The sequence below is a fragment of the Carassius auratus genome, chromosome 15 (assembly GCF_003368295.1).
Source record: "Carassius auratus strain Wakin chromosome 15, ASM336829v1, whole genome shotgun sequence".
NCBI lineage: Eukaryota > Metazoa > Chordata > Actinopteri > Cypriniformes > Cyprinidae > Carassius > Carassius auratus.
Window position 1 is genome coordinate 176036 of NC_039257.1, and position 12284 is coordinate 188319.

The 12284-nt window shown below is 38.3% G+C and overlaps 1 protein-coding gene across 1 annotated transcript in view; it reads left to right on the forward strand.

Moving 5' to 3' along the window:
- Positions 1-7522: 7522 nt before the first annotated feature.
- The window catches only part of LOC113114616 (uncharacterized), a 29229-nt gene continuing 24467 nt past the window's right edge, over positions 7523-12284 (forward strand). Inside the window, exon 1 of the mRNA XM_026281489.1 lies at positions 7523-7860. Coding sequence (XP_026137274.1) covers positions 7743-7860 — 118 coding nt within the window. The 5' untranslated portion in view covers positions 7523-7742. The remainder of the gene's footprint in view (positions 7861-12284) is intronic.

A 12284-nucleotide genomic window follows, 5' to 3' on the forward strand; every position in this document is an offset into this window, starting at 1 on the left:
TAAGGAAAATGCATGCGTCAAACTCGCTGTGTTTCGTTGTGTATAATCCTGAAGTGTGTCCACGGCAGGATTTAATCCAACAAGATAAACATAGGGCCACGCCGCTAGCGAGAACGCGGCAGCTGTGTGAGCCGTCATAAACTGGCCATATTCGCCAGTCTCTTGTGGCGTCCCTCAGACTCTGAAGGCTGAATAGTGCAGTGTCTGAGGGGCGCTCAAATAACAGCTCAGTTCAGTGACGCTCGAAGTGCTTGTGCTGCGAGACAGTCAATGTTAGAGTGTGGGGGTAAGAACGAGAGGCTTCTCGTAAGAACCGTAATAAGAGAATAAAATTTGCCGAAATAGACACGACTCGATACGTCTTAGACGAGACTAGGTCGCGGCGGAGTTTGGCGCGATCCGTTCGGCTAGAGAGGTAGTCAAACGGCATCACTATATAATAGCAGTCCGCCATGTCACTTAATCGTGGCAAAAACCCGCGCCGTTCGTGATATGCGCTGATAAGGCTGCTTCCAGGACCTCGAAACCTCTTGGTGGAGGTCCGTGAGAAGGGTAATTTATCCACCGCGCGAATAGCCACATAATAGCACACTGAGGAAGGGGAAGCGCGTTTCTCCTGTCCGCTCGGAGGGAGAGAACCGCTTATGCCGGTCAGAGCCTACTCTGAGTTCGAAGCTGCGGTTAGACAACATAGTATAAAAGCAAAACTGCTCTGATTAACGCGCTCGAGTAGGGAAGAGCGAGCAAGTGGAAATTTTCCAGTGCATCACTGTACTCATAGTCAAGCCGCACATATCGCCCCTAACCAACACCTCGTGCGGGGCCTCGGCGACCGCAGAAGCGAACGGTGGGGGTTAGACGCGAGGCGACTGAAGAAATAGACTCCAGAGCGCGGATACTTTTCTTTATTTTACCATAGCCGTAGGCTATCACAGAGAGAACATGAGAGAGGCTGCAAACGAATCTCTCATGAGTGCCTCCCTGTGATAAACCCATATACGGCTCTTACCTTTCGTTGACTCATCGCGTCCGCGAAAGAGGAGTTAAACACTGCTCGAAGAATATCGCTGGAGAACGCGAGATGATAGGGCACAGATGATTCGCTATTCCTGAAGGAATGAAATCTGAGCGAAATGGCGCGCTGCACCCAGGTATATCATGCGTGCGCATGCGTAGGGTGGTGCTATGCACCATTTGGCCAATAGGATTGGCGCGATGGTATAGGGCTTCAGACATTCGTCACACCGGAGGTGTTCCCATACGTGGTGACGTCACCGCAGCATCGAAGTGACCTATGATAGGGAACCGCATCACCTGCATTTGCGCTCACTATCGACAAACCAATCAAATTTGTTCAAAACTTTTTTTTTTTTTTAAATCAGTGCAAACACATTTTAATTTTTATTCAGGAGTTATGTATATACAAAACTATAAATTTTATGACAGTAGTTTAGTGATACATTATTTTTGCAAATTTTTTTTTTTTTTTCAGTTTTTTTTTCCTATCCTGTAGCCTACTCGCGCCCCCCCTGGAGAGTGTCCGCGCCCCACCGGTTGAGAACCAGTGATTTAGAGGGCTATAAAGATCCCATTTCTAATAAGTAGAAAAAAACAATAGTCAGTTCTTATCAGGGACATCCCATACTATATGCACCCTTCATATGAAACCATTTTACTGCAGCATTTTTAAGATACGGGACATTATTACACTATAAAGGGCTGTAAAGATCCCATTTCTAATAAGTAGAAAAAAAGAATAGTCAGTTTTTATCAGGGACGTCCCATACTATATGCACACATCATATCAAGCCATTTTACTGCAGCATTTTTGAGATATGGGTCCAAATGGTGATTTGGAGGGCTATAAAGACATAATTTCTAATAAGCAGAAAAAAACAATGGTCAGTTCTTATAAAGGACATGCCATACTATATGCACACCTCATATCAAACCATTTTACTGCAGCATTTTTCAGCTATGGGACAATACAATGATTTAGAGGGCTATAAAGATCCCATTTCTAATAAGCAGAAAAAAACAATAGTCAGTTCTTATCAGAGACATCCCATACTATATGCACCCTTCATATGAAACCATTTTACTGCAGCATTTTTAAGATACGGGACATTATTACACTATAAATGGCTGTAAAGATCCCATTTCTAATAAGTAGAAAAAAACAACAGTCAGTTCTTATCAGGGATGTCCCATACTATATGCACACCTCATATCAAACCCTGTTACTGCAGCATTTTTCAGATATGGGACAATACAATGATTTAGAGGGCTATAAAGACAACATTTCTAATAAGTAGAAAAAAACAACAGTCAGTTCTTATCAGGGATGTCCCATAGTATATGCACACCTCATATCAAACCATTTTACTGCAGGACTTTTGAGATATGGTACATTATTACACTTTAACGGGCTTTAATGATCCCATTTCTAATAAGTAGAAAAAAAACAATGGTCAGTTCTTATCAGGGACATCCCATACTATATGCACACATAATGGTTTGATATAAAACCCAGTCTACTGCAACATTAATGAGATATGGACCTATATTGTGCTTTAGGGGGCTATAAAGATAAAGGGTATATTCACTTCAGAGGCTCATAGAGAAATGTAATGTTTTCTAAAATCTATGAGTAAATCCATGGAAAACATTTTACTGTATGGTTTTTTTTAAGAGCTAGCAAGTATTTCACATATAGAGTTATAAAACATTACATTTATCTATTCCAATAATAATAATAATAATAATAATAAACAATTGTCATAAGGGACATCACCAAATATGTGCAGCCATTATAAAAAAACATTTCAGTTTACCAATCTGGAACTGCATGCATTCAGAGTCAGTTCTGAGACTTTGCATAACTTTGAGACATGTAGAAATGTCAGCTTATAAAAGTAGAGGAAAACGATGCCCATTTCATGCAAGGCACCTCCTACTTTATTAGCACAGCTAAAATCAAATCTGGGTACTTTGGCAGTTTGGACTTACATGTATTCTAATTCAACAAAATGCTATTTAACTACATAAGTAGGAACACTTACTATTTTTAAAAGGCACATAATAATACTACCTTCGTGCAGAGTTCAGTGTCAATCCTGCTCCAGCAAACCTTTCTGTAACTATGAATTGTTCCTGACTCTTAATTAGATTAGGGTTGGAACTGAACTTTAAGTGAGATTTCCAGAAACAAGACTGGGGATACGCTATGATCCATTCATCCATTGAATGCAAGCTACTCTAAACTTTCACAGAGCAAAGACTCCATATTTGGTGTTTAGAAAGTGTGTGAAGTATAGTGTGACAGACAAGTGTGTGTGACTTCATATTTGCTGAAAGAATAGGGAGTGCCTTGCATGCAAAGGCCATTATTTTTATGTACTGTATGTATTTAACCTGATGTTTATATAAACCTCAAAACTGGGGAAAAAATATCCAGTCCCTAATATATATATAAAGTAGCTCATATTCTATCAGCACAGATAGTCTGAAGTCTGATATATATATATATATATATATATATATATATATATATATATATATATATATATATATATATATATATATATATATAATTTATTTAATTTGGATGTATGCAACAAACTGCCAAAGTACACAGACTTCAGATTATCTGTGCTGATAGAATATGAGCTACTTTTTAAGAAAAGGCCATTATTTCTTTTAAGTATTTGAAAAAAACATTTCTATAGGTTGCAAAAAAATTAGGAAATATTAAACTGTATTTGAGTGTTTTGTTCTATATGAATGCATGCTTCTACAAACTGCCACAGTACACAGACTTCACATTAGGTGTGCTTAAAATATAGGAGGAACTTTAGAGGGAATGGCCTTTTTTAAAACTTATTTGAAATAGTTCTCAAAACTGGAGTTTCTGAGGATTTTCTTGATTTTTAACCCCAAATTGCTATCGTAAAATATCTTTATACACCAAATACTTCAGTAAAATAGTTTTATATAAGGTGTGCTTGTGGGATGTCCCATGTACTAACTGATCATTGTATTCTTCTACTTATTAGAAATGGGGTCTTTCTAGGCCTCTGAAACAGAATACATTTCAGAAAAAACATCTTTGCAAAATGCTAGAAATGCAGTAAAACTTTTTTATATAAGGTGTGAATATAGTATGGCACCTCCAATATACAAACTAAATATTGTTTTTTTTTTCAACTTATTAGAAATGGGGGTTCCACTTTATATTGTGTCCCTAATACCTGTGTACTTAGTAATTAGATGTGTATGTATGTAACCACAGTGTAAGTACACATTGGTACATAGTATCTATAGCTCTAATGTTTGTGTAACTACATATTTGTAATAACCCATTGAATGGTATGTGTAAGTACAAATGTGCAACAGGACATTGGTGATAAAATTTATTGGTAAGAAAGTGCAAATGTGTAACAGGACTAATAGCAATATTCAATTTATTATGTAATTACCCCTATGTTACACTGCAGTTGCAAGTACATTAGAATTTACATATAAAATGTGGTTGGTGTCCACAATGTTGCACTTTAAATGAAGTCGACAGTTCCTGAGGAGTTACCATGTAAGTACACGGGTATTAAAGTGGTGCACCAACTCCTCCCACTTTACCGAACCCTAAACCCACCCATCTCCACCACCTGGATCAAATGGTTCAAATTACTCTTATACATATTGTTGTTACAAAATGTAGATTTACATGTCCTGTTATACATTTGTACTTGCACAAACCATTCTGAGGGTTGTTACAAAAATATTATAGCCATGGATACTATATACCAATGTGTACTTACACTGTGTTATATATTACGTACACATGTAGTTACATTGTATATACACAGGTATTAAGAACACAAGATAATGTGGGAGCGACATGGGATATTTATAGCCCAATAAATCACCATATAGTCCCATATCTGAAAATGGTGCCGTAAAATGGTTTGATATGAGGTGTGCATATAGTATGGGACGTCCCTGATAAGAACTGACTGTTGCTTTTTTCTACTTATTAGAAATTGGATCTTTACTGCCCTTTAAAGTGTAATAATGTCCCGTATCTTAAAAATGCTGCAGTAAAATGGTTTCATATGAAGGGTGCATATAGTATGGGATGTCCCTGATAAGAATTGACTATTGTTTTTTTCTACTTATTAGAAATGGGATCTTTATAGCACTCCAAATCACCATTTGGACCCATATCTCAAAAATGCTGCAGTAAAATGGTTTGATATGATGTGTGCATATAATATGGGACGTCCCTGATAAGAACTGACTATTCTATTTTTCTACTTATTACAAATGGGATCTTTATAGCCATTTAAAGTGTAATAATGTCCCATATCTCAAAAATGCTGACGTAAAATGGTTTGATATGAGGTGTGCATATAGTATGGGACGTCCCTTATAGGAACAGACCATTGTTTTTTTCTACTTATAAAAAATGGGATCTTTATATCCCTTTAAAGTGTAATAATGTCCCATATCTCGAAAATGCTGCAGTAAAATGGTTTGATATGAGGTGTGCATATAGTATGGGACATCCCTGATAAGAACTGACTTTTGTTTTTTTCTACTTATTAGAAATGGGATCTTTACAGCCCTTTGAAGTGTAAAAATGTCTCATCTTAAAAATGCTGCAGTTAAATGTTTCATATGAAGGGTGCATATAGTATGTGACGTCCCTGATAAGAACTGACGTTTGTTTTTTTCTACTTATTAGAAATGTTGACTTTATAGCCCTCTAAATCGCGATATGGACGCATATCTCAAAAATGCTGCAGTAAAATGGTTTGATATGACGTTTGCATATAGTTTGGGATGTCCCTTATATGAACTGACCTTTGTTTTTTTTCTACTTATTAGAAATAGGGTTGTGATGAGTGGGGCGGGGCCGCGAACCATGAGAACGGAATGAGGCCAGTGGAGTGACTGGAAATGAGCGACGCCTGCTCCACTCACCGCTATAGGGGTCTTTATAGCCCTCTTAATCGCCATATGGACCCATATCTCAAAAATGCTGCAGCAAAATGATTTTTTGTGTATATAGGATGGGACGTCCCTGATAAGAACTGACCATTGTTTTTTTCTATTTATTAGAAATATGATCTTTATAACCCTTTAAAGTGTAATAATGTCCCATATCTCAAAAATGCTGTTGTACAATGGTTTGATATGAGGTGTGCATATGGTATGGGACGTCCCTTATAAGAACCAACTATTGTTTTTTCTACTTATTAGACATTGGATCTTTTATGGCCCTTTAAAATGAACTAATGTCCAATATCTCCAAAATGCTGTTGTACAATGGTTTGATATGAAGTTTGCATATAGTATGCGATGTCCCTTATAAGAACTGACCATTGTTTTTTTTTTCTACTTCTTAGAAATGGGATCTTAAAAGACTTGTAAAGTGTAATATTATCCTATATCTCTAAAAGGCTCCATTAAAATGGTTTTATGTGAGGTATGGATATAGTATGGGATGTCTTCTTTAAGAACTGACCTTTAATTGCTTCTTTCTCATCATAAAAAAGTGTCTTCTAAATCAATGAATGTCCCATATCTCGTTTTCTACTAATAATTGTAATGCTTTGAAAGGCTGAAAATTATAGTAATACAGAGCAGTCAAGGAAAACAATAAGTTACACGAATATTAGAGTAGATGGGCAAAAAAGGTCGTCATATATCAAATCTGAACGTATAGATGAAAAGCGCTCTGAAAGCGCGTTCCCTCTCTGTTGTTCCTGCTATTGCCGTAATTATAGTAATACACGCGCATCTAAATTTCACTCGCGGCTGGCTTGACGGTGTTTTTCTGAAGTGCGGCTGGCTTGACCGCAGTGATCCGGCATCTTTTCGTCAGCTCCTCCACCTGCTTCCCTTGTTGTTTTTTCCAGGAAGGAAAGCTGCAAAAACGTATTCCGTTGTTCAGTTTCCTCCCTGAACGATCGTGTGACCTGCTATGGCAGTTTTTGATCGAGCGGTACTGGCCAACCATATCGACGTTTATTAAAATCTCGACAGAAAATCCAAACACAGCCTCCAACACACGAATTCAAATACAGCGGTATAGGGTATAGGGCGCGATCCTGCAAATATGGCGGAGGACCCATAATGCAACACGGCGTGACGTCACCTTCACATTCCCTATAAAGGGTTGGGCATTCAATGCTGAATAAAACCTTAAAAATAATAAATACACATCCTACAGGATTATGTGAGCACTGTGAAATGAAGGAATCAGTAGAGCATGTAATTTGTGTTTGTCAAAAATATAATAATGAACGAGAAACAATGAAAAATGAACTTCGAAAGATGGGAGGGGATACCTAAATCTTAAAACGATATTTACTTATGGATTAGACAGTTTAATTTTGTATCTTAAAAGAACTGAGCTGATTAATAGATTTTTTTTTTGTCCTCAGATTGTGAAAGGATAAACTCTTGTTCACACTCCAATACAGTAGGTGGCGTTAATGCACCTAACTTTGCTGCTACCCGCCATAAAACCGAAGAAGAAGAGTTTCACTTTTGTGCATGAAGGAAGTGGTGTGTCTCGTCCATCTTTTTTGTTTTTAATATACCGTTGTTGTTTTTGTGTCTCTCCTCTCTGAATCTTCCAAGAATTCAAACACTGTGTACTTGTAAGCGTCACTTATATGAGAAACAGAGGTGAGGGAAGGCTATCTCCTGGGCTCCGCTCCTGAAGGAAGAACACAATGGAGAATCAGCGAAACAGCAGAATATTAATTCATCTCCATAAATCATTTGTAGTACATTCACGGTTCTACGAAAACACGCAGATGACAATATTGTTGTCTCTGTTGCTTTTGGGAGGTAAGTGGATTTATGTTATTCTTTTAGTTCCATTCATGATACTTTCGGTTTCAGACATCAACTTAAGTCTTCAAGCGTTTAAAAGCGAAACCAACATTAATAAATAATGTGGCAAACCTTTAAAACAATTGCAAGTCTCTTCTCAAACAGCCGTCGATATCTGCCGAAAATATTCATCCATCGTGTGTCCGGTGCAAGCCGAGTAAACATTTAAAGACGGTTTGAGGTACAAACACAATCATACTGGATGTGACGTCTCACACAATGATTGCAACAGGCACATCCTTATTCAGTCGGGGTCAAAAATATTAAAATATTAAAACATCACATCAACAATCTTTGATGCAATAAAAGTAAAACAACAAAAAGAAAACCATAGATGGCCACAGATTACCTAGAAAAAGTGAAGACGGAATTGGCACAAAAGCAAAAAGTGTTCTACAGAGAAAAAACAAAGATAAAGTGATTAAACCCCACACAATCCCAGCCACCTAATCCCTTACAATTTTTTAATCTAATTAATTACATTATGTGTTAATTAATCTAATTAACTGCACATAAAATTTGGAGAAATTAATCCCAAATGTTAATTTAATTTAAAGTTATTGTTTTGTAAAGCATCAACCAGAGATTTCAAATAGTAGGTTCGGCGAGAAATATTTAGTTTGATAACATTTATTACATATTCTCTTTTGGACCATGTGAGTAAATGACAGAATTGTTATTTCATTAATGAAATTATACTCTAAATAATAAATTAAATCTGCCAGTAGGTGGTGCTAAATGTCTTAATGAGACAACAAACAAATGCTTTTGTTAAAAGTGTTGGTGCTTAAAGTGTTTTACTGAGCTGAAATTTAAACTTAAAACATCTCAAGATAAATCAAATAAAAACAAAATATAAATTAAGTGTTTTAAGGGATCAATGTCTACAATGTATTATAGGTCATAGCTCGTGAGCGGAGAGCACATTTCTGAATATTCCGCTCTGCTCACTCATTCTGTGCAGTCGCTCACTCAACCCAGAGTGACCTGCTGGTTCCAAAATATGTGGAATAAGGGCTGCCTCCAAAAATTTTTTTCTAGTCGACTAGTAGTTCGTGGGCAAATCACCATTTTATATTAATTTAATTACTTAAATAGGCTATAGCCTACAGGATAATAAGTGTTATGACCGCACGCATAAAGCTTGCCACAAAGAACTGGTTAAAGTAATGATTATGAATGTGTCTAAATTAGCAAGGAGACATTTAATTGTTTAGTAATAAACTTGTGTTTTGGCAATGCGGACTCGCCATGCCAGATAGAAATGCACATTTCATATGGATTACATAATCAGAGAGTAGCCTATTTATTTTGGTTTTAATATTTTAGTTTAAAAGTAGACATTTCAAGCGTTCTGTAATATATAGCCTATATTTCTCAAATCTGTGAGGCACAAGCTGAGTTTCGGCATCCTCCAGTTCACATGCAATGTTAGTGATCGTGCCGGCGCCTCATTACATTGTCTGCTATATATTTGCTTCTTATTTTTTAAATATGGGCAATTGAAAATCTTTTAAAAAGAGTTTTCCATAAAACAAAATTTAATGAAGTCGTCAAAATCATGTTTTAGCAAAAACAGCGCCATTGCTCCCCAGTCTTCACCTGTTCTCTTGCCGCCTCCATCTCTACCTGCAGACTGAGCTGTGCGTCATCTTCATGGCAGTTATTCAGCCAATAAAGTGTAGGCCTATGTATTTCAAAATTGTGTCTAGTAATATATAAATGACACAGGTTTAATTGGCATCTTTTTTTCAAACGACCCGACCAACCGTGACCCGAATATCATGAAAAATATTTTTGGATGACTTGTAACCTCTCTTTTTGGATCAACCCGCGCATCACTGACCCCAACTAAGCAAGCCAGAGGCGACAGCGGCAAGGAACCGAAACTCCATCGGTGACAGAATGGAGAAAAAACCTTGGGAGAAACCAGGCTCAGTTGGGGGTCAGTTCTCCTCTGACCAGACGAAACCAGTAGTTCAATTCCAGGCTGCAGCAAAGTCAGATTGTGCAGAAGAATCATCTGTTTCCTGTGGTCTTGTCCTGGTGCTCCTCTGAGACAAGGTCTTTACAGGGGATCTGTATCTGGGCTCTAGTTGTCCTGGTCTCAGCTGTCTTTCAGGGATGTAGAGGTCCTTTCTAGGTGCTGATCCACCATCTGGTCTGGATACGTACTGGATCCGGGTGACTGCAGTGACCCTCTGATCTGGACACAGACTGGATCTGGTGGCCACGGTGACCTCGGAACAAGAGAGAAACAGACAAATATTAGCGTAGATGCCATTCTTCTAATGATGTAGCAAGTACATCGGGTGTTATGTGAAGTGTTCCGGTTCCAGTTTACCTAATTAATGCAGCCTAAAAATCCTTTAACGGATTTGGATATTAGAAGCATATTAGTGTGTTATGTGTATAAAGGTTAAAGGAACACTCCACCGTTTTTTGAAATAGGGCTTATTCACATTATTTCCTGCATTTAGATAGGTGGGCAAATGCATTTTTGTGTCAGTGCATGCATTGTTTTAGTTTGACTGGGTCGGCGTTAGCTTAGCTTAGCACAATGAATGGAATCCTTTGTTTCCAGCTAGCATGGCCTGAGTAAAAGTGATCAAAAATTTAAAAAAAAAAACACCTAATTACTTCTTGTGGCCTGCGTATTCACAGCGAGTACAAATAGCGATCCAGATTAACACTAGGCGATTTCCTAGGCAGATATTGACTTGGGTCTATATTATGGGGAAGCACTGCTACTTCGGCGCAGAGATATCACGCAACACATGAAAACATCAACTCTATGTGAATACAGGTATAACATGGGTCGATCTATACATGCGTCATGATTAAAATAATCACTTACTCTGTGGACAGCTGTCCATTTGGTCCATTCGGCGTGGGGCATTTTTTCCAGTTCACTTTGTCACACCGGAAAAAAAAATCGAGTACTGCAGAATGGATCAGCGCCGTGAAATCCTCTGTAGATGTGACACACACAACTTCGGGCACGCTCATCTTGATCTGACGTGTTGAGCCTGGTCATCAATGGCAAAAACATGTCCCACTCTCTACAGCACAGACACTCTATTTCCGTCTGCATAGATTGGCATATTCCCCCACATTCACACCACCAGTTCATGTTGGCTCTCATCCTCACGTCCTCAGGCTGTTGAGCGATCTCAACCTCCTCCTCCTGTCGTTCTATTTCCAAAGCACGCAGCTCGTCTTCTGTAAACTCTGGTTCAAATAGGTATGGTTCTGGTTCTTGACTGTCTGAGAAGTCACCCTCTTCGTCTCTCTCAAAATCAGCCATGTTCATCGCCATTCGTGTACTGTAAGGAAAATAGCCAGGCAGCTACTATTCACGCCGGTATGTTGACGGAAGTCGTGGGATTTCATGTGTTGCGTGATTCTCTGCGCCGAAGTAGCAGTGCTTCGCCTAAGCAGCAGTGCTTCGCCTGTGCTTCCCCATAATATAGTCCCAAGTCAATATCTGCCTAGGAAATCGCCTAGTGTTAATCTGGATCGCTATTTGTACTCGTTGTGAATACGCAGGCCACAAGAAGTAATTAGGTGGGTTTTTTTATTTTTTTGATCACTTTTACTCAGGCCATGCTAGCTGGCAACAAAGGATTCCATTCATTGTGCTAAGCTAAGCTAACGCCGACCCAGTCAAACTAAAACAATGCATGCACTGACACAAAAATGCATTTGCCCACCTATCTAAATGTAGGAAATAATGTGAATAAGCCCTATTTCAAAAAACGGTGGAGTGTTCCTTTAAAGAGATGGGTCTTTAATCTAGATTTAAACTGCAAGAGTGTGTCTGCCTCCCGAACAATGTTAGGTAGGTTATTCCAGAGTTTAGGAGCCAAATAGGAAAAGGATCTGATGAAGAATTGACAGAGCAACCATCAAGTCTTAGACAGTGTTCTAGGTTATTACAAGCAGAGTTTTTAGGTCCCATAATTAACACCTCTGTTCTTTCAGAATTTAGCAGTAAGAAATTACTCGTCATCCAGTTTTTTTATATCGACTATGCATTCCGTTAGTTTTTCAGATGGGTAAATTTCACCGGGCCGCGAAGAAATATAGAGCTGAGTATCATCAGCATAACAGTGAAAGCTAACACCATGTTTCCTGATGATATCTCCCAAGGGTAACATATAAAGCGTGAAGAGTAGCGGCCCTAGAACTGAGCCTTGAGGTACTCCATACTGCACTTGTGATCGATATGATACATCTTCATTCACTGCTACGAACTGATGGCGGTCATATAAGTACGATTTAAACCATGCTAATGCACTTCCACTGATGCCAACAAAGTGTTCAAGTCTATGCAAAAGAATGTTGTGGTCAATTGTGTCAAACGCAGCACTAAGATC